Raw genomic sequence first — 25,000 nt, forward strand, 5'->3', positions numbered from 1 at the left:
CCCCTATACCGCCGCTAGCTATATTAAATACATTAACCCCTAATCTAATCCCCCTAAAGTAATCACCTCTATTACCAGCCCTTAAAAGGGCTTTTTGCGTGGCATTACCCCAAAGTAAACAGCTCTATTGCCAGCCCTTAAAAGGGCTTTTTGCGGGGCTTTGCCCCAAAGAAATCAGCTCTTTTATCAGCCCTTAAAAGGGCTTTTGGCGGGGCATTTTCACAAAGAAATCAGCTCTTTTGCCTATAATCTAAATCCCCCTACACCGCCGCCACCTATAATAAATGTATTACCCCCTAATCTAATCCCCCTACACCGCCGCCACCTATATTAAATAGATGAACCCCTAATCTGACCCCCCTAAACCGCCACTACCTATATTAACCCTAATTATATTAGGGTTAATATAGTTAATATCGTTTTATATTATATATATATTAACTATATTAACCCTAATTATATTAGGGTTAATATCGTTAATATAGTTATTATATTATATTATATTATACATATATATATTAACTATATTAACCCTAATTATATTAGGGTTAATATAGTTAATATCGTTATTATATTATATATATATTAAGTATAATAACCCTATCTAACTCTAACACCCCTAACTAAATTCTTATTAAAATAAATCTAATTAACATTAATATTATTAATTAAAATATTCCTATTTAAATCTAAATACTTACCTATAAAAAAAAACCTAAGATAGCTACAATGTAATTAATAATTACATTGTAGCTATTTTAGGGTTTATATTTATTTTACAGGTAACTTGGTATTTATTTTAACTAGGTACAATAGCTATTAAATAATTAATAACTATTTAATAGCTACCTTGTTAAAATAATTACGAATTTACCTATAAAATAAATCCTAACCTAAGTTACAAATACACCTACACTATCAATAAATTAAATAAACTACAAATATCTAAACTAAAATACAATTAAATAAACTAAATTACAAAAAAAACACTAAATTACAAAAAAATAAAAAAAGATTACAAGAATTTTAAGCTAATTACACCTATTCTAAGCCCCCTAATAAAATAACAAAGCCCCCCAAAATAAAAAAATTTCCCTAACCTAATCTAAATTAAAAAAGTTAACAGCTCTATTACCTTACCAGCCCTTAAAAGGGCTTTTTGCGGGGCATGCCCCAAAGAAATCAGCTCTTTTGCCTGTAAAAAAAAAACACAATACCACCCCCCAACATTACAACCCACAACCAACATACCCCTACTCTAAACCCACCCAAACCCCCCTTAAAAAACCTAACACTAAGCCCCAGAAGATCTCCCTGCCTTGAGTCGTCTTCACCCAGCTGGGCCGAACTCTTCATCCAATCCAGGCAATGTCTTCATTCAAGCGGCAAAGAAGAAGTCTTCCATCCGGCGATGTCTTCATCCAAGCGGCAAAGAAGAAGTCTTCCATCCGGCGATGTCTTCATCCAAGCGGCAAAGAAGAGGTCCTCCATCGGGGCGAAGTTTTCTTCCAAGCGGCATCTTCAATCTTCTTTCTTCAGCCCTCCGATGCGGAACATCCATCTGGCCCGGAGACTGAACGACGAATGAAGTTTCCTTTAAATTACGTCATCCAAGATGGCGTCCGTCGAATTCCGATTGGCTGATAGGATTCTATCAACCAATCGGAATTAAGGTAAGAAAATCTGATTGGCTGATTCAATCAGCCAACCAGATTCAAGTTCAATCCGATTGGCTGATCCAATCAGCCAATCAGATTGAGCTTGCATTCTATTGGCTGATCGGATTTACAAGTTACCTGTAAAATACATATAAACCCTAAAATAGCTACAATGTAATTATTAATTACATTGTAGCTATTTTAGGGTTTATTTTATAGGTAAATATTTAGATTTAAATAGGAATATTTTAATTAATAATATTAATTAGATTTATTTTAATAAGAATTTAGTTAGGGGTGTTAGAGTTAGATAGGGTTATTATACTTAATATATATATATATAATATAATAACGATATTAACCCTAATATAATTAGGGTTAATATAGTTAATATATATATATATAATATAATAACGATATTAACTATATCAACCCTAATATAATTAGGGTTAATATAGTTAATATAGGTGGCGGCGGTGTAGGGGGGTCAGATTAGGGGTTAATCTATTTAATATAGGTGGCGGCGGTGTAGGGGGATTAGATTAGGAGGTAATACATTTATTATAGGTGGCGGCGGATGGAAGACTTCTTCTTTGCCGCTTGGATGAAGACATCGCTGGATGTAGGGGGATTTAGATTATAGGCAAAAGAGCCGATTTCTTTGTGACAATGCCCCGCCAAAAGCCCTTTTAAGGGCTGGTAAAAGAGCTGATTTCTTTGGGGCAAAGCCCCGCAAAAAGCCCTTTTAAGGGCTGGCAATAGAGCGGTTTACTTTGGGGTAATGTTTTTCAGGGCTATTTGTAGGGTTAGACTTAGGTTTAGTGGTAGGGATAGTTTAGTATTTTTGGGGTTAATTAATTTAATATAGGTGGCGGCAGTGTAGGGGGATTAGATTAGGGGTTAATAATTTAATATAGGTGGCGGCGGTATAGGGGGATTAGATTAGGGGTTAATTAATTTAATATAGCTGGCGGCGGTGTAGGGGGATTAAATTAAGGGTTAATAATTTTAATATAGCTGGCGGCGGGGTAGGAGCTCACATTAGGGGGTAGATAATGTAGGTGGCGGCGGTGTAAGGGACTCACATTAGGGGGTAGATAATGTAGATGGCAGCGGTGTAAGGGGCTCACATTAGGGGGTAGATAATGTAGATGGCGGTGGTGTAAGGGGCTCACATTAGGGGGTAGTTAATGTAGGTGGCGGCGGGGTCCGGGAGCGGCGGTTTAGGGGTTAATAACTTTATTAGGTGCGGCGGGGTCCGGGAGCGGCGGTTTAGGGGTTAATACATTTTTTATTATTAGGAGTGAGAGGGGGGATAGCGGATAGAGGGGTATACGTGTCGGGCTATGTTTGGGAGGCGTGTCAGACAGTATGGGAGATTTAATAACTTAGTCAGGTTTTGTAGGGGCCGGCAGTTTCTAAAGTGCCGTAAGTCACTGGCGACTCCAGAAATTTGTACTTACGCAGATTTCTGGACATCGCTGGTTTATCAGACTTATGGCACTTTAGCATCTGACGGCGCCGTATATTGGATAGCTCGAGTTGTGAGCTGAAACTACGGGCGTCGGGGGTTCCCTCGCTTGCGCCGCAAACTACGATCTATATCGTATCGCGCCCCACATTTTTTAATGCTGCAAAAAATTGCCTGCAAAAGCATCTATGCTTTTAAATAAAATAGGGATCTTAGTCACAATATGGCCATATTCTGCTTAGCCAGTCTCCAACTTACAATGTGTCCGAATGTTGACTGGTCCCAACACTACAGTGTTTTTGCAGCATTTAAAAATGTGTTGTTTATTTGCAAATGGATGTGCGCCAATACCCCCTGTTCTATGTAACTATTTGATCACATTGGCAGCACTCCCAAAGATGTATATAAACTTTTTGTAAGGTGTGCTAAACCAAACTTTGTATTTGTATTTATAAATAAAAGGGAGACTGATCATCGTCCATTGGTTAAAGCACCACACCCAAGCTCAAGTGTACTCATGACAGTGTAATGGAGTTGTGTATATAAAGCCAGGGAGTCTCATTCTATTATGAAGAGAAAAAGCAGGAATGATTCAGCTCATAAAGACAAAGGACTGTAGTGTTAGGAACAGTCTACATTGGGACACATTGTGAGTTGGTGACTGGCTAAGCAGAATATGGCCCGATTGTGTGACTAAGATCCCAGTTTTATTTAAAAGCATAGATGTTTTGCAGGCAATTTTTTGCAGCATTTAAAAAGGTGTTGTTCATTTGCAAATTGATGTGCTCCAATACCCCCTGTTCTGTATAACTATTTGGTCACATTGGCAGCACTCCAAAAGATGTGTATATAAACTTATAAGGTGTGCCTAACCAAACTTTGTATTGGAATGTCAAATATTTACAGTAAATACACAGTATAACACTTTATTAAAAATGAATAGTGCATAAATAAGATTTTACATGTTTTCATCTAATATAAACCCAGTAGCCCAGTGGTCTCGGACGACCTTGAAATTTCTTGGGACGACTTAGAAAAATGGTCTGCTATTTTCAACATGTATCTAAACTTTCATTGTAGAGGCTGTTGCAGTTTACTCACAGTAGCACTGAACTTCTCAGGTCAATATTCTCATATGATAGGGGGATATATTACAGAAAACAAGGTGTCTAGAATAAATGAATGAATCCCCTAATCTGGTCAGTATAAAATATGCCTTTCCTGAAAAAGATGATGGTTAAAAGTTTGTCTATAGTAGAGGTGCTCGATATAACCATATCAATTAAATTGGACATAAAACTAACCATAATCCCAGTCGGAGATGTTTATTGGGACGTCGCATTTAATATTCTCTTACTCCCTGTTATGAGCATTATGTCATTGTTTCAAGATCCATTACTTTATGACTGGGATTATGGTTAGTTGTATGCCCAATTTAATTGATATGGTTATATCGAGCACTCTGTGCTTTGTGAATATATTATTGCTCTTACTCTGGTTGTTATTTACACAGTAGGTTGTCAGCACACATTCTTCTTGTTTTGGGTGCTGACCGTGTTGTGTTGTGCGTGCTGTGGCTGAGATTCCAGCTCGATTCAACTGATCACTGTGGCTTGTGACGAAAGACGGCTGTCTCCTGTAGAGTAATGTACTGGGCCAATCAGATAGATGGGTGTGATGAGCTTGTCCCAATGAGCGCTCATGTTTTGAAACACTGTTAGTGGAGGGGGTGTGTGTTTAAATTTATGTTTGTGATCGGGTCGCCCTTTGAGTTGTTAACCACTAAGGATGTTAGTCATATATGCGTGGGGCTGGTCGGTTTCTCATTCTGAGATTATGCTCTAGCTGAATGCAATATTGATGTAGTATGTCGGTGCTATCTGTTATTATTACATACACGTCTCCATGGGGGCGGGTCACTATAGATACTGCCAATCCGCACTAGAGGCGGTATTCACTTACACCAATGAGGGCTTTTGTTGTGCTTTACATGTGTTTTGTATGAAGCAGGAGTTATCCTAACTGTCAGTACGATCGTGAGCAGAGATTGAGAATATAGGGGGATATACATTCACTGTTATTAAGTTTCAACACAGTCTCACTGGTATATTATCATATCGTCTGTATTTTACTTTATTTACACATTTGAATATCAGCACAGTATTAATTGCACATGACTGCTGGTTTTTGCACACGGCTTGCCCTGTTTGGTAATCTACTAGGAGAGTGTCTTGTAGGCCTATAAAAGTTCAATTTGTAAACTTGATGCTTGTCAGAGGAAGGGACGCTGTTTGTCCCGAAACGTCACACAATAAAGTTTGGATTTGTCACTGATGTCTACAGTCCAGCGAGTGCTTTATTCTTTGAAAATATACATATATATATATAAATATAAAATTATTATTTTTTTAAATAATTTTTATTAGTGTTATTATGAGTGTACTTTGTTATGTATTTTTGATGTGTTTTGTGACACTTTTTTGGTTCGCAAAACAGTTAACCAGAGCTCTAAGGACACGGTAATCATTCTAGCGCAATCACTTTCAACTTGTATTACCCGCAGGAAACCCCACAAGCGCAAACACCCACGATAAACTCCTTATTGCTTGCGTGCAACTGTTAGCGCTCCACTTGTAATCTGGCCTAATATATACATAATGATGTATTCAAAGCAAACAATTAGCGTGAGAATAATATGCAGGTACAATTTTTAAAATGATATTTGTTGCTTATAGATTGAAGAAATTTGGTAAGGTTTATTTTCAATAAAGTAACGTACACCACTATTTTGTAACCTTTATCATATATCCTCTGCTGAGGCCAATCAGGAACGGATATAAATAAGCTACAAAAGTGAGCAAATAATGGTTCTGTGGAATATAGCTTTATAAGGCTTAAAAATTTTCAAATGGTGGGTCTTGGGGATTTCTAGGACTTAAAGGGACATGTGTCAATTTTTTTTTCTTTCACGATTCAGATACAACATGTGATTTTAAACAATTTACTTCTATTATCTAATCTGTTTTCTTATCTTGGTATCCTTTGTTGAATAGGATACCTAGGTGGCTCAGGAGATGTTGGTTGGTGGTTGCACATATATGCCTCATGTTATTGGCTCACCCGATGTGTTCAGCTATCTCCTTTAATTTAAACCCAATTATCCACTTTAGCTGCAAGAGTGTATTAAATTGTTTACAAGTAGCTCTTTTACCCTTATATAGGCATTTGAAATAGTTGATTTAACCTGTAGTATCCCCACCTTTTCTGAAAGTTTCTGGCCTTAGGTCCAAGCTATAAATAAGCTGTGTAAACACAGCCACCAGAAGAAATTACACTCCCATTGGGGTATAGAAGAGATAAGGTAATACAATGTAAAATTTTCCATTGTGCTCTCCAATTATTGGTCTTTGGTTTACAGACAGATATAATATAGAGAAGCATGTATTTGTACACAATGTGATAAAGTCACGAGATCTGATTATACCTACAAGTTCAACCCATTTTTTTAGGTTGTGGCTTCAAAACACAAAACCAGCTAATTCCTATACACAAAAAAAAGCTTAAAAAGCTAATTCTCATACATTTTATACTCTGCAACTGGTAAAAAAAGTAATTGGCAACACATTAAGGGAAAAACGATTTACAGTATACTATCCCTTTAAGACTTATGCAGAGTATACTATCCCTTTAAGACTTATGCAGCAGCCTGCCACTTCCGAGTTTTTGGGGCTTGGTGAAGTCCCCATGCATGGGTGTGTTGATGTCACTGGCATCCTTGGATTCCTAAGGCAATGCTGGTCCACTGAAGCACCAGGAATTTGTGAGTATGTGCAGGCGGGAACCGTGATGAACTCAAAAAGCGCCCTCCCCCGAATGACAACATGTGGTTGTCATTCTCACTTATCACATTGTCTGGATAGTGCCAGTATGTGGCCAAATTTGCATTGCTATTGTAAACTGTGTAAACTATAGGTACCAAGTATCTACGGAGATGTTATTTAATACCACATGAAGGGAAACTAGGCCTGTGCTATTCTGGTGTGTAAACCTCTTACCTGGGTATTTTGCAATTTCTGGACTTTTTTGTTCTCCTCTTTCTGACCCTGTAGCTGCTCAGACAAACTCTCCATCTTCCTCAGTTCCATCTATTGTAAGATAATAAATATAAAACAAAAACTTGCAAGAAGTCTGATCTGCTGTCTAACGACTGGTGGACATAAAAGAGCAACAAGGTTTACTTTCACGACCAGGAAACTGTTAGTTAAAGGGACATAAAATGCACTAATATTTTAATTAATATTTGTAAAATAGCATGATGCAACTCCTTTGCTACTCAATAAGTTGCGGCCCACTCTGGCATCAAAAGGCTTTTAACAATTAAAGGATGTGTTACTTGGTATCCTGCAGAACAATTCCTTTTGGAAATTAGTGGAGTAATGGCTGTGTTACCATAATGGAACTTGGTGTCTCCACACCACTGCTACAAATGCATAAAATACTTCAACAAAAGCTCTTAATAGCTTGACAGAATTAATACTGTCAAACTGAGTGTGGTTGGATCTGATGACAGCATATGCTGAAAATGAACAATGAATTGTAATGCTTAAAATATCATGTACAAAAAAAGAATTAGCATTTAGTCAATAAAGCTAATTTCACATTTTTAACCACTCCCTCCCCAATCAGGATTGAAAATGCAAACTCTTCACCTTCATATTATCCCTTTCATCAGAGGTTGTCTTAAGTGCCAGGTTCAGCTCCTTCATTTTCAAACAGAATGTTTCCTTTTCTTTCTCACACCTACAGAGATTGGTAGATTTACTCAGTCAAAAGACAAAGGACTGTCCTGTAACTTAAACTAAACAATTATACTTCATACTCACTTATCTAACTTGGCCACCAATGAACTGTTCACCTCTTCAAGGGATTTCACCTTCAATTCCAAATTCTCATTCATATTTCTTTGCAAATCCATTTGCACCTGAAGTTCCAGAGAAAGACAATATGGATAAACAATGATGTCATTTGTAACCTTCTGTCAATGTCATAAAATAAATGCACACCAGATATGAATTAACCTCTTGGCTGCCAGAGAGGAGCACAATGTATTGTATAGGAATTAGATTCAGCCCTCTCTGTCAGACAAGAGATTAAGAGAACCTAACTCATAGAGGCCAATTTAATAAATGTCTGTCGGACCTGATCCGACAGACATCGCTGAATGCCGAGAGCAATACGCTCTCCGTATTCAGCACTACACCAGCAGCTCACAAGAGCTGCTGGTGCAACAACGCCCCCTGCAGACTCACGGCCAATGGGCTGCCAGCATGGGGGTGTGAATCAACCCGATGGGGTTGATTTCCGGCGATGTCTGTCCGCCTGCTCAGAGCAGGCGGACAGGGTTATGGAGCAGCGCTCTTTAGACCGCTGCTCCATAACTTGTGTTTCTGGCGAGTCTGAAGACTCGCCAGAAGCACGGGCCTTCAAGCCCCGTTCGGAGCTTAATAGATAGGCCCCATAGTGTTAGAACAGCCACTCTTTGATTATACCTTCAGCTGCTGCTCCAGTTCCTCCATCTTCTTAGAAGAGATAGAAAGGTCTCCCTGTAGTGATTCTATCTGCTTGGTCTGACACAGCTTGTCCTGTTTAAGTGAAGACACCTCTTCCTGTAGGGCACGACTGTCCTTTTCCTGTGCTGACAACTTTCTCTACAAGCGATACCACATTGTGACTAGATGAGCATCTTACAGTACAACATATTAGCTTACTATATGACTGTAATGTTTACCTGTTGCTCGAGAATAATTTCCTGTGACTTTATTTGCTGTTCCTTTGTTTTTAATGCTTCTTCCTAAAAAACAAGAAAGGCATTTCTAGGTGTAAATATATGATCTGAGAATTATCATTGATTTTAAAGAATATGGAAGTTAGTATTAAACTTTGTGATTCAGGCATGACAATTAACTTCTAATATCAAATGCATAACTTTTTCTTGGTATACTTTGTTGCTATGCATCTCCTTCCCTTTAATGCCTAATAAGGCAGGTCCAGGAGTCTCATTGTTGCAACCACTCCTGCCATATTATGCTCAAGATATATGCACACTCTGAAGCAGCCTAGGTATGCTCTGGTGGAAATTAACTAAGTTTCAACATGTAAATTTGATAATAAAAATAAATTTGAATTTGTATGCTCTATCTGAATCATAAAAGTTTAAAGGGACAGTCAACACAAAATGTATAATTACTTATTCATATGTAGTAGTTAATGTAGATTAAATCCTCCTTTAGCCCATGTTTAAAGCATTTATCGTTTTCGTTTAAAATCACTTTCTTTTCACCCTCAGGCAGATTTGAAATGGTCGCCAGACCCCTCCTTTCCCTGACGTCATCCTCACTGAAGGCTCTATTGAAAATAATCGCTCCATGTCGAGCAAAACGTTTCTTGCTCGTGCACGTATTTTGCTCGTACGCATTGTATTGTCATAGTCAAGGGGGTCTTTTCAAACACGGAACGAAAGAGTGCAGGACTTGTTTTAACCAATAGGATTTGGGTATGGAATTTAAAAGCATAGGATGAAGGGCTATGAATATGTCAGGTTTCTGCTACTGAAACGCGTATGGACAGTGAGCTTGTAGTCGGTATTCTGATGGTATAAATAACATTACACCTATTCTCTGTGTGTGTCTTTATATCAGGGTCCGTGCTCTGCAGAATTTATACCATAGAATTACACTGAACACACAGCTGATTACTTCACTCATGAGATACGTTATACAGTGCACCCTGCGCTCCTGCACCTATTTTCTCAGTTAGCAATACCCATGCTCCGTGCCAGCTGCAGAATGGGACCATATCTCTGCATCACTCACTACTACACGTACATGAATAGAATGAGTAAAGGGCACTTTCTGATGATATCCTGATGCTGATAAAAAGTATAATGTGGCAGCAGGATTAGAATAAAGATAAGAGATACAGGGTGTTCTCAGCAGCTATTACAGGTACCAAATAATGCTCAAAAAAGTGCTCCACATAATATGCATCCTTCCCCGTATGGCAATAGCGACTCAAACAATATAACATTAGTGAAAATGGTATGGCTGGCTATGTAATATCTAATGGTCACAATATAACATTTAAATGTGGTACAGCTGTTAACACTAACGAAACCTTTGACATCACTTACAAATATATATGACGTTTTGGATCAATTCTCTATTATATCAGGTTACAAGATAAACTTAGAGAAAAGCGAAACTATGTCGATCGCACTCCCAGAACACACAAAAAAGTTAATAGAGATAAATTTTACCTTTTCTTGGGTTAAGTCCCATATCAAATATTTAGGAATTAATTTAACAAACCATTATTTAGATCTATACAATGCTAACTACCTCCCTTTATACTAAGAATTACGTACAGACATCAGTAAGTGGACACATTTCCACTTTTCCTGGTATGGCAGATTATCTGCTGTAAAGATGAATTTACTCCCAAGACTGTTATATTTATTTCGAATTTTACCCATAGCAATTCCAAGAAATGATATAAAATCTATACAATCAGACATTATCCACTTTATAAATGGCAAGAAGCAATCCAGGATCCCTTTTCACACACTTACCAGGCAACGGCGGTTGGGGGGGTGGGAGTTCCCAATATTCTAGATTACTACGATGCTGCTAGACTAGCCCAAAATATGTTAATGGGATCTATAAGAAAAGATGTAATATGGACTAAATTAGAGGCAGAACTTGGAGAGCTTGCTTCGCCGGAAGACCTCATCTGGGATAAATTCCCAAACCAATTCAAAGGTCAAAATTGCCCACAGCCTATAAGTTTTTCTATCCATCAATGGCGAGCTCTAATTAAAAATAAAAAAATATTTGCAGAACACTCTACTAAAATGCCACTCAAATATCTCATCCCAAAAAGACTATCGAGAGCAATTGGATAAATTGGAAAACAAAGGCCTTTATTGGGTGGGGGACCTTTTGATTCGGGGTAAACCCATGACCTTTGACAAAGTTCAGGCAGTACTGTCCCCGATCCCTTTAAAATGGTACCTTTATCTCCAGTTGCAATCGGCTCTCTGCAAATTTATACCTAATATACCTAAGCAGATCACTACACCCCTAGAAAAATTTTGCAGTATCAACACTAGACCGAAAAACACAATCTCACAGCTACATATAATGCTACAAAACGAATTTAGTGACATCAAATCCTCCACCATGCTTAAGTGGGAGATTGACATTGGCAAGACGTTAGACATACAAGAATGGCGTGACTTACTACACTCGGCAAACAGAGGACTCATCAACGCGGACCTTAGAGAAAATAGCATTAAAACCATCTTTAGATGGTATTTAACCCCAATAAAAACTTACCACTTTGGGGAGGGGAGAAGTAAAAACTGTTATAGAGGATGCAATATAGAGGGCACCTATGTACATATGTGGTGGGACTGTCCAGGGATTGCTCAGATATGGACTAAGTTATCAATATACATCAGCACACTACTAGAGGAACAAATAGCGCTGACTATGGAACAGGGACTACTTAATGCTCCACTACCGAAATATCATAAACATATTAACACTTTTATAAAAATACTATGCACAGTAACAAGAACGAACATAGCTAGATACTGGAAAGAAAGACCCCCGACTTGGCAAGAAATTATAGATAAATTTAGATTGACATACTCTTTGCATGAAGCAGAGGCAATAATTCTGGGGACGACTGAGGTACTCCAAAAAGTGTGGTTTTACTGAATGCTACATCCATCTATAGTTAACGCATCTTCTGCAAGAGTAAGCAGAATTCAGAGAGGCTTATCTTTAAGACAAAATGAATAAGGTATAATGACAGGTAAAGGTAAACAAATTTAATAGACAAGTCCCACTCCAAGTAATGAAATGATAAGGATGTTTCTCTCTCCTCGTGTATAACTATAGATCTAATTTAGCAAGATGGCAAAGATACTGAAATTTAAAGAATTGATGACAAAAAGTTATTAGTTGTTGTTCTGTTTAGTTGTTTAAATGTTTTTTTGTTTTTTTCTATTATTCTAAAATGTAAATACAGATTATACATTGCAGAAGTTGAGTAATATATAAAGACACAGAGTAACAATTAATGTTTTATTTGTTCCTGAACCACAGGTAAAATGTATTACATGATTGAATACAGTAGGCTTGGATTTACATAGGCCTAATCAATGTACATACATAAGCAAGAAAACTGGTCTCGCAAGGTTAACAAATAACTCAAGGATGCTTGTACATGTGGTCACTCTACATTACAAATTAATGTATAAGTTATATTTTCTGTATGAAGCCGTTATCTTAATAAAAAATATTTTAACATAAATGTGGTACAGCTGGTTATGAGAGGCCTATGTAATATCTAATGGTCACAATATGACATCAGTGAATATGGTACAGCTGGTTATGAGAGGCCTATGTAATATCTAATGGTCACAATATGACATCAGTGAATATGGTACAGCTGGTTATGAGAGGCCTATGTAATATCTAATGGTCACAATATAACATTGTTATATTGTTAACACAATATAATATTTTTACCATTAGATATTACATAGGCCTCTCATAACCAGCTGTACCATATTTACTGATGTCATATTGTGACCATTAGATATTACATAGGCCTCTCATAACCAGCTGTACCATATTTACTGATATCATATTGTGACCATTAGATATTACATAGGCCTCTCATAACCAGCTGTACCATATTTACTGATGTCATATTGTGACCATTAGATATTACATAGGCCTCTCATAGCCAGCTGTACCATATTTACTGATGTCATATTGTGACCATTAGATATTACATAGGCCTCTCATAACCAGCTGTACCATATTTACTGATGTCATATTGTGACCATTAGATATTATTACATAGGCCTCTCATAACCAGCTGTACCATATTCACTGATGTCATATTGTGACCATTAGATATTATTACATAGGCCTCTCATAACCAGCTGTACCATATTCACTGATGTCATATTGTGACCATTAGATATTATTACATAGGCCTCTCATAACCAGCTGTACCATATTCACTGATGTCATATTGTGACCATTAGATATTATTACATAGGCCTCTCATAACCAGCTGTACCATATTCACTGATGTCATATTGTGACCATTAGATATTATTACATAGGCCTCTCATAACCAGCTGTACCATATTCACTGATGTCATATTGTGACCATTAGATAATACATAGGCCTCTCATAACCAGCTGTACCATATTTACTGATGTCATATTGTGACCATTAGATATCACATAGGCCTCTCATAACCAACTGTACCATATTTACTGATGTCATATTGTGAACATTAGATATTACATAGACCTCTCATAACCAGATGTACCATATTTACTGATGTCATATTGTGACCATTAGATATTACATAGGCCTCTCATAACCAGCTGTACCATATTCACTTATGTCATATTGTGACCATTAGATATTACATAGGCCTCTCATAACCAGCTGTACCATATTTACTGATGTCATATTGTGACCATTAGATATCACATAGGCCTCTCATAACCAACTGTACCATATTTACTGATGTCATATTGTGAACATTAGATATTACATAGACCTCTCATAACCAGATGTACCATATTCACTGATGTCATATTGTGACCATTAGATATTACATAGGCCTCTCATAACCAGCTGTACCATATTTACTGATGTCATATTGTGACCATTAGATATTACATAGGCCTCTCATAACCAGCTGTACCATATTCACTGATGTCATATTGTGACCATTAGATATCACATAGGCCTCTCATAACCAGCTGTACCATATTTACTGATGTCATATTGTGACCATTAGATATCACATGGGCCTCTCATAACCAACTGTACCATATTTACTGATGTCATATTGTGAACATTAGATATTACATAGACCTCTCATAACCAGATGTACCATATTCACTGATGTCATATTGTGACCATTAGATATTACATAGGCCTCTCATAACCAGCTGTACCATATTTACTGATGTCATATTGTGACCATTAGATATTACATAGGCCTCTCATAACCAGCTGTACCATATTCACTGATGTCATATTGTGACCATTAGATATCACATAGGCCTCTCATAACCAGCTGTACCATATTCACTGATGTCATATTGTGACCATTAGATATTATTACATAGGCCTCTCATAACCAGCTGTACCATATTTACTGATGTCATATTGTGACCATTAGATATTACATAGGCCTCTCATAACCAGCTGTACCATATTTACTGATGTCATATTGTGACAATTAGATATTACATAGGCCTCTCATAACCAGCTGTACCATATTTACTGATGTCATATTGTGACCATTAGATATTACATAGGCCTCTCATAACCAGCTGTACCATATTCACTGATGTCATATTGTGACCATTAGATATGCTTTAAAACATGGGATAGAGGAAGATTTAATCTACTGTACATTAACAACTATATAGGAATATGTAATTATAAATTTAGTGTTAACTTTTGAGTCCTCTTTAATTGCCCAGCACATAACAGCCCTACAGAGATACATGGGTACAAAAAAGAAGCATACCTCTGTTGTCACAAGCAGAATTTCCTCCTCTTTCTCAACCCCATGGCAGAACTGGAAGGAGATGCTGGCACCACGTAGCACTCCATTTTCATCTACGTAGCAGAACTGGTAATAGTCATCATCCTTTGGCAGATAGTATGCTGCAAGAAATGATAGCTCTGTTACCCTGTGCATGTGATTAAATAAGATGGAGGGGCACCAGGGCTATCCTAAACACTTCTCTTTTACACACAGAGTTGACTATTGCCCTTCCTATGACTAGCTATGACCCTGAACCTTTGATATTTTGTGTCTTACCAGACACTGCAGTATCAATCCCAATTCTCAAAAGGTGTCATCATGCATTGTATATTTTTGTACCAATGTCACTACTGAAATTATATTGCAGAGCTAGAATAACTTGTGGTCAAATAGAATAAATTTTTATATTTACTCCATTATGATATAGTGGTGCTAATGTATCTGATACACTATGGACCAATTCAGAAAAAGAAACTGAAACAAGGATACACTAAAAAGCACTCTAACGTTTGGCGACATTGTGGCCTATGGGATTGGCAAATATGAAATAGGATAAATAAAACATAACTTTTATTAAAATCAATTTAAAAATGGGTGACTAATTAAATTTCGGGTGCAGCTCATGTGTCTTAAGACTATAGAAGTGTCAAATGGCATTCATGTGGTTGAATACACATTATAGATAATGAATCCCCTCCTACATAAATATGTAGTATCTGTGTGTATTAGTCTCACTTATATTGACGTTGGTAGTGAAATAATTCAAGGGCCACTAAACCCAAAATCTTTCTTTCATGATTCAGACAGAGAAGAGAAATTTAAACATTACAATTTACTTCCATTATTTATTTTGCTTCATTTTTTAAATATCCTTAGTTGAAGAAAAAGCAATGCACATGGTGAGCCAATCACACGAGGCTTCTATGTGCAGCAACCAATCAGCAGCTAGTGAGCATATCTAGATATGCTTTCCATCAAAGAATATCAAGAGAATAAAACAAATTAGATAATATAAGTAAATTAGAAAGATGTTTAAAATTGCATTCTCTTTCTAAATCATAAAAGAAAAAATGTGGGTGGCATGTCCCTTTAAAATAATACTAATCCACTACCTGGATTTAATATCACGGTTCTATGAACAATGTGTGTTAGATAAGAGGAAACTGTAGATTGTCCACTAACACCAGAAAAGTGGTTTGAAATAAACATAAAAACACCAGTGTAATGTATAGAGTCCTTGTTAGGATTCTCTAGTAATTAAGTTGCAATATAAAAAATTACAATAAAATACAAAGTATCCAGCGTTCTTGCTCTTATACTGCCCTATTTTATTATTAGTTGAAAGTTAATACTTATTATGAAAATGGCAGAGCTAGAACTGATCAAATTAGCTGCACAATCACTTGTACCATTAGAAAACAACTTGAGGATCCCATTGTACCCTCCACTAGCATGTTTCGCTGGCACTAGGCCTTTGTTTGTGGACAATGTACAATTAAAACAATCATTTCAGTTTATATTATGTCCCTTTATCTAAAAACAGTGTTTACAGAACCGTGATACTATATCAAATCCAGGTTTTGGATTAGTATTATAATAATTATTTCCCTACCAACGTCAATATCTAAAATTGAGACTAATCTAAACACTGTTTAATAGTAACTGCAGGCCCTACATATTCATGTAAAAGGGGATTCATGTGTATTCAAACACCTGAATGTCATTTGACACTACTTTAGTATACGCACACATACAGCTTAAAGGGATAGTCTAGTCAAAATTAAATGTTTATGATTCAGATAGAGCATGCAATTTTAAGCAACTTTCTAATTTACTCCTATTATCAATTTTTCTTCATTCTTTAGGTATCTTTATTTAAAAAAAGCTGGAAAGCAAGCTTAGGAGACGTCCCATTTTTGGTTCAGCACCTGGGTAGCCCTGGCTGACTGGATGGCTACATTTAGACATCAATCAGCAAGCGCTACTCAGGTGCTGAATCAAAAATGGGTCGGCTTCTACGCTTACATGCCAGCTTTTTAAAATAAAGATACAAAGACAACAAAGAAAAATTGATAATAGGAGTAAATTAGAAAGTTATTTAAAATTGCATGCTCCATCTGAATCATGAAAGTTTAATTTTGACTAGACTATCCCTTTAAGACAAAGAACAACGGATGGCTACTGAGCAACAGTAAAAATGTTAATTTATTCCAATAAAAAATGAAAGACACATCTATGATTAAGCGCTTGTGTGCGCGAAACATGTAAGATTGCTGATCCCCTCCATTGTTTTGCTGTGTCTTTCATTTTTTATTGGAATAAATTAACATTTTTACTGTTGCTCAGTAGCCATCCGTTGTTCTTTCACTTTGGTATTGCGGTAGTGCTCCGCTTTTTGGTTGGCTCCACACACCCCTACTATCCGGAGTTGGTCTGTTCCACCCTTCTTCCTCTGCCCGGCGGAAGTTTTCAGTAGCAGCACACTTCCTCTCTGTATCTGCATCTGAATTTTACTTTGTCACCCTCTTTTTTTTTATTTTATTTTATTAAACGTCATGTTTTATCTATTCTGTTTCATATTTGCTAATCCTATTGGCCACAAAACTGATGGACCCCACCCAGGCAGAACTGCAAACTGCCTATGATATGGAGATTTTAGGCAATATTTTTTCAGCTTCCCTTTTTTCTAAGTAATCAAACCAATATTGGTCTCTACTTGTCTGTGAAAAACTCAGTGTAATCACGAAATAATAAAGAAACCTCATTACAATATCCCCATAGTAAGGAAAGAAGCCCTCACCATGCAATACTGACCTTGAAATGTCACCTGCTTCTCTAAGCTGTCGTTCTTGTTCTGTGCTGAAACCCAGGTGTACCATTCTCTTGTAGTTTTCCAGCCCACCTACAACATCATTGAGTAATAATGTCAGAGCACAGACATACTGCTTTGACAGCTTTTTTTTTTTCTCCAAGAATCCACTAATCTTCTAGTAAATAGGTATTGCTCTTATTTTCTCTGTATCTTCTGTTTCCAGATATAGAACACATGTACTATTACCTCATTTCATTCTCAGCCCTAGATTACAAGTGTGCTAACACCACTCAAGTTAAAGTGACATCAAATCCCAACATTTTCTTTCAGGATTCATTTAGAACATACAATTTTAACACTTGTCCGCAGCACTAGATGGCAACACTATTTCCTGTCATGTTGTGCTTCGGGCATGTGCACGCTACCTACATAGGTATCTCTTTAACAAAGAATATCAAGAGAACTAAGCAAATTTGATAAGTAAATTGCAAGCTTTTTTTTAAATTGTATTCTATATATGAATCATGAAAGAAAAATTTTGCATTTCATGTCCTCAATTGCGCTTGTATTTTTGCACTCACACATATTATAAGCTGAAAATATTACATATGCCCTCAAGCAAAAGCCTAAACTGGATGTCGGATATCTCAGGTGCACTAAATCCCTTACATAATAGATTTCTATATGGGTGCGTAGAAAAAAATCATGTTGACTATTGCTAAGCCAAAGGTGTACTAAGGTTTGAAGGTCTTTAAATTATATTAAACTGATATTATACCCAAATGTTGAAGCACATGAAAGTGATGCAGCATAGCTGTAAAAAGCTGACTAGAAAATATCACCTGAACATCTCTATGTAAAAAAGAAAGATATTTTACCTCAAATTTCCTAAGTATTCACACCCCACTGTAAAGAGACTTAAGCAGCCAGTCAGTATGCTTGTCCCAGGACTTGCTACGGAGTGTGCATCTGTCATGTGCAGGCACAGTCATGTTATTTTCCTATTCAGGTGAACTAAGTTCCATGAAATTTCATGATTTTTCAGTGAAATCTCATGAGATCACAGGAAAGGCACTGCTGAATGTATTTTGCCGTTGTTGTTTTTTTTCAACTTGCAGCTGGACAGCAACTGAGGTATAACTGTTTACACAGCACTTACTCTGGTGAGCTGAAGAAATTTTGAGGTAAAATATCTTCCTTTTTTACATAGAGATGCTCAGGTGATATTTTCTTGTCAGTTTTCACAATTATACTGCAACACTTTCAATTGATTAAGCATATAAGTATTATGTCCCTTTAAGGTTGGATTTTAAAACAGATTGTTAAGACAGTCTTGTAGTAAAAGTAGTGAAGAAAAAAAGTATTTGAATGTTTATGGAACAGCCCACTTCTTGGCCTGTGTAAAAATACAATTTAAATTACTCCACAAAGTTGCCAAACTGATTTATCTATTAATATTGAAATATATTTTTAAAACACTTCACACATATATACATACACTTACATATTTACACACATACATAAACATATGCTCTATTTTACTGTTAGAATAAAAAAGCACTAAGCAGAGGCTTATACTTAAAGGGATGCTAAACACAAATTGTTTTCCTTCATGATTCAGTTAGATCATGCAATTTTAAGCAACTTTCTAATTTACTCCTATTATCAATTTTTATTCATTCTCTTGTTATCTTTAATTTGAAAAGATTTTGAAGAGCCGGCCCATTTTTGGTTCAGCACCTGGGTAGCGCTTGCTGATTGGTGGCTAAATGTAGCCACCAATCAGCAAACACTACCCAAGTGCTGAACCAAAAATGGGCCGGCTTTTTTAAAATAAAAATAGCAAGAGAACTAAGAAAAGTTGATAATAGGAGTAAATTAGAAAGTTGCTTAAATTTGCCTGCTCTATCTGAATCATGAAAGAAAAAAATCCCTTTGATAGAAATAATTGCAATGTGTATTATTCATCAATTTAAATGGATTTTACCTTTTGTTTAATTTTCTAAACTTCATTTGTGTAGTGTCCAATACTTTCTGTCATAGACTGGGATCTCTACAGGAAGGCATGTCTAGCCTGATGTCATAAAACTTCTAGCGTAGCACGAGCTGGTTTCCTACTAAGTGTATACTAGATAATCAGGTAGTCAGAAGCAGAATGCAATTTAAGTTGCCGACATATCAGCTCTCTTACTTCCCTGAGGGCAGTGGCTACACTGAGACATTCTAAGTGCTAATTTTACAAGAAAACAAGTAAGTTGTTCGCTGGGGGGGTTTACTTAATTTGTTTCTTGTTATGTTTACTTTAATATATTTGTTTTTACTTAATGAGAACTATTTAATATCCCTTTAATATGTATTAATATGAGTGAAATAATTTAAAGATATTTTACATATGTTTGATTATGCATATATTCAAGCATTAAAGGGATATGAAACCCAAAATATTTATTTCATGATTCAGATGGAGCATGTTATTTTAAACAACTCTCTAATTTACTTTTATGATCTAATTTTCTTTGTTCTCTTGCTATCCTTTGTTGAAAAGAATACATAGGTAGGCTGAGGAGCAGCAAAGCACTACTGGAAGCTAGCTGCTGATTGGTGGCTGCACATGTATGCCTCTTCTCATTGGCTCACCTGATGCATTCCTTCAACAAAGAATACCAAAAGAATAAAACAAATTTTACATTAGAAGTAAATTTGAAAGTTGTTATGCCCTATCTGATTCATGAAAAACTAAATTTGAGCAACATTTTACATCTCTATTTTGTGTTGTGCTTGAGCGCATCACTTAACTCACCACTTGTAATATGGGCAATAATAGCGCACCCTGCGCTACACTTCCAAAGTACAGGGAGTGTTAAAAAATATTGGGTGCATTAAGATTCTCTGGTTAAAATGTGTTACCATTCACTTGTAATTACAGATTGTACCCTATTCTTAGCGCAGGGTCACAATAAGGATATCCCACCCTTAGCTATTGGTTGCACTCCACTTGTAATCTAAGCCACTATGTTTTGGACTTCAATGTTTTTGAAGGATTTCATCTCACTGACCCTTTTCTTGCACAGGTTTAGCGGTCATCTCATGATAGTTCTCTTGAAGTACAATATCCATTATTTCAATAAATAACTATCGGCTAGATTACGAGTTTTGCGTTATGAGTAAAAAAGCAGCGTTATGGGTTATAACGCTGCTTTTTCACTACCGCTGCTATTACGAATCTTGTAGGTACAGCTGTCCCGCAAACTTTTTTGGCCTTACCGCAAATTAACTTACGCAATTTGCGTAAAGTCTTTTTTCAATGGGACTTCGATAGCGCCGATATTACAAGCTTTTTTTGGGAGGCCAAAAAGTGAGCGCTACAGCCTATCCCGCAAGATTCGTAACGCATTCTAAAGTCAGTAGTTATGAGTTTTACACTACAAAGCTGTAGCATAAAACTCATAATTAAAGTGCTAAAAAGTACACTTAACACCATTAAAATACCTATTAACCCCTAAACCGAGGCCCTCCCACATCGCAAACACTAAAAGAAAATTATTAACCCCTAATCTGCCGCTCCCGACATCGCCGCCACTATAATAAACATATTAACCCCTAAATCGCCGCACACCCCTAATCTGCTGTCCCTAACATCGCCGCCACCTACATTTATTAACCCCTAATCTGCCGCCCCCAACGACGCCGCCACTATACTAAATTTAGTATTTAAAAACAAGCACAGGCCATAATTTAATATCCTACAATACTACTTATAGCGGTTATTAAAAGGTATAGGTTTTTGGTCTCCTCAGAGCCACTATTTGTTGATCACAGCAGCAACTTAAAGGTATAGGTCTCTGATCGCCTTAGAGCATGTGCACAGGCTATAATTTAATGATATCTATACTACTCATAGCAATAACGAAAAGGTATATATCTTTGTAACAATTTGTTGCCAACAAGCACAGGCCATAATCTGCTATCTTACAATACTAATAATAGCGGTAATCAAAAAGGTATAGGTTTTTTTGATCTTCTCAGAACCATTATCTGTTGAGAATATGCACAGGCTATTTTCTAACACTTTTCACAGCGGTAACCAAAAGGTATAGGTCTCTGATCTCTTTAAAACCATAATCTGTAGAGCATATGCACAGGCTATAATTTAATGATATCTATACTATTCACAGTGGTATTCTGTAAAGCATATGCACAGGTTATAATTTAATGATATCTATATCACTCATAGCAGTAACTAAAAGGTATAGGTCTCTGATCTCTTTAAAACCATAATCTGTAGAGCATATGCACAGGCTATAATTTAATGATATCTATACTATTCACAGCGGTATTCTGTAAAGCATATGCACAGGTTATAATTTAATGATATCTATATCACTCATAGCAGTAACTAAAAGGTATAGGTCTCTGATCTCTTTAAAACCATAATCTGTAGAGCATATGCACAGGCTATAATTTAATGATATCTATACTATTCACAGCGGTATTCTGTAAAGCATATGCACAGGTTATAATTTAATGATATCTATATCACTCATAGCAGTAACTAAAAGGTATAGGTCTTTGTAACCATTTGTTGCCAACAAGCATAGACCATAATGCGCTATCTTACAATACCACTCACAGCGGTAAACAAAGGTTTTTGATCTCCTCTGAGTCATTATAATTTCGCCAGTGTATACATATCCTCTTATTATACCCACACCTATTAGACAGCATTCAGCTATCAGACAGGCATATGCTAATTTTAGTGTGTGATATTTTTCCCTTCCCCCCCCCCTTCTTTTTAAGTTAAAATAATAAAATTTAAGTTTTATTTATGTTTTTTCTGCCTTCTGCCACAATATTCATGTTAGTATTACCATACAACGTTATGAGTGCTACAAGCTCAGTTTGAAGAGAACAGTCTAATGTGGAGCAACTCTGCAAAGTGTAAGTGCTATCAATTCCTGCATGTATCCCATTATTTCTGCAGATATGCTGCATTTTCTGCAATGACATCTCAGATCACAGCATGTTCTGTCCTGGGGCTTCACAATTACTGAACTAACATTTGACTGGGGAAGATCTTGTAGGGCAGAAATTTCACAAACTGACTTGTGGCAGATGTGAGCTTTTTTTGACAACCCATTGTACTGCCAATGTGTGTGAAGATTTCATGGCTATGTGTTGGACTTTATGTACCTGTTAGCAATGGGTATGTGGCTGAAACACCTGAGCACAATGATTAGCTGGGGTGTGCACATATTTTTGGCCATATAGTGTATAATAGTAAGCAGTCTATTCTAAGGCCTGATGTGGGCATGTAACTGACAAGGAGCTCAGTGATGTGGTCTGAATTAAAGCAAGGTAGTTATATGGGATATGCAGGATCATAAACCTCTAGAATGTGATCAAGAGGAAGATGGATGGTCACAAGCCATTAAACAAAGCTGAGCTGCTTGAATTTGCGCCAGGAGAGGCATAAAGTCACACAACAGCAATGTGAAAGACTGGTGGAGAACATGCCAAAACACATTGATTTCGGAACTGTTCCTAAGTTAAAACATTAGTATTGTGCTAAAATGAATATGAACTTGTTTTGTTCAAATTATTTGAGGTCCGAAAACACTGAATCTTTTTTGTTTGTTTTGTGACTACTTGTTGTTTTTTGCAAATAAATGATCTAATTGACAATATTTTTATTTGGAATTTTGGAGTAGTTTATAGAATAAAACATTCTATAAATCACTGGTCACTTTATTAAGTACACCTGTCCAATTGCTTGGTAACACAAATTGTTAATCAGCCAATCACATGGCAGCAACTCAATGCATTTAAAGGGACAGTCTAGGCCAAAATAAACTTTCATGATTCAGATAGAGCATGTAATTTTAAACAATTTTTCAATTTACTTTTATCACCAATTTTGCTTTGTTCTCTTGGTATTCTTAGTTGAAAGCTTAACCTAGGAGAGGTTCATATGCTAATTTCTTAGACCTTGAAGCCCACCTCTTTCAGATTGCATTTTAACAGTTTTTCACCACTAGAGGGTGTTAGTTCACATATTTCATATAGATAACACTGTGCTCATGCACTTGAAGTTATCTGGGAGCAGGCACTGATTGGCTAGACTGCAAGTCTGTAAAAAGAACTGAAAAAGGGGCAGTTTGCAGAGGCTTAGATACAAGATAATCACAGAGGTTAAAAGTACAGGTGGCCCTCGTTTTACAACGGTTCAATTTACACCGTTTCAGAATAACAACCATTTTTTCCAGTCATGTGACTGCTATTGAAAAGCATTGAGAAGCAGTGCATTTATTAAAATAGCCAGTAGGCGGAGCTGTCCGCTTGTGTTGCAGCAAAGCCAAGCAAGCTGAAATTAATCAATTTAACCAGACCTGAGCTATCGAGCAGATTTCAAAGGAACAATATCTTCCTGTCTATAAATCAGTCCAGATTGGAATGCATAGAAATAACTATTTGCAGAAAAATGCAAGTGAAGTCTGTGTTGTGTGGTTATTTTATTAGGTTTATAATGCTGTTTAGCAAATGTTTTTGTTCATTTAACTTAGTTTAATTATTTATTCTGTGTTGTGTGATTATTTTATTAGGTTTATAATGCTGTTTAGCAAATGTTTTTGTTCATTTAACTTAGTTTAATTATTTATTCTGTGTTGTGTGATTATTTTATTAGGTTTATAATGCTGTTTAGAATTTAAAGTCTTCATTTCAAAGCTTTAAAAATAATGTCTTAGGTGTTACTTATGACAATTTTGAGAGGGGCCTGGAACCTAGCTCCCTCACTTCCCATTGACTTACATTATAAACTGGGTTTCAATTTACAACCATTCCTTCTGGAACCTAACCCCGGCGTAAACTGAGGGCTACCTGTATATTATTATAACTGTGTTGGTTATGCAAAACTGGAGACTGGGTAATAAAGGGATTATCTATCTTTTAAAACAATAAAAATTCTGGTGTAGACTGTCCCTTTAAGCATCTAGATATGGTGAAGACAACTTCCTGAAGTTCAAACTGAGCATCAGAATGGGGAAGTGGATTTAAGTGACTTTGAATGTGGTATGGTTATTGGTGCCAGATGGGCTGGTTTAAGATTTCAAAAACTGCTGATCTACTGGGATTTTCATGCACAACCATCTCTAGGGTTTACAGCAGGGCCATCTTTAACACAGAACTGCTGATGTAATGTGACATGGGGGCACACACAGTCAGTCCTAACACTGTCACAGTCAAAAGTTCTCTGCTTATGTTTATTTGTGGGAAACTGTGACAGACCGTGCTTGTGTCATGTGACATGCCAAGCTAGTGCCATGTGCTGTTTTAGATGTGCACTGTGCAGCACTGAATGCTAAGCCCTAACTCACCATCCAGCCAATCCCACTGCATAAGAA

The 25,000-nt window shown here is 36.6% G+C and overlaps 1 protein-coding gene across 1 annotated transcript in view; it reads right to left on the bottom strand.

Annotated features, from left to right (window-relative positions):
• The window catches only part of CALCOCO2 (calcium binding and coiled-coil domain 2), a 147,650-nt gene that overhangs the window by 115,758 nt on the left and 6,892 nt on the right, over positions 1-25,000 (bottom strand). Inside the window, exons 3-9 of the mRNA XM_053697277.1 lie at positions 17,603-17,690; positions 14,768-14,907; positions 8,918-8,980; positions 8,679-8,837; positions 8,013-8,110; positions 7,839-7,929; positions 7,185-7,274 (exon numbers count right to left, since the gene is read on the bottom strand). Coding sequence (XP_053553252.1) covers positions 7,185-7,274; positions 7,839-7,929; positions 8,013-8,110; positions 8,679-8,837; positions 8,918-8,980; positions 14,768-14,907; positions 17,603-17,690 — 729 coding nt within the window. The remainder of the gene's footprint in view (positions 1-7,184; positions 7,275-7,838; positions 7,930-8,012; positions 8,111-8,678; positions 8,838-8,917; positions 8,981-14,767; positions 14,908-17,602; positions 17,691-25,000) is intronic.

Source organism: Bombina bombina, chromosome 1 (genome assembly GCF_027579735.1).
Source record: "Bombina bombina isolate aBomBom1 chromosome 1, aBomBom1.pri, whole genome shotgun sequence".
NCBI lineage: Eukaryota > Metazoa > Chordata > Amphibia > Anura > Bombinatoridae > Bombina > Bombina bombina.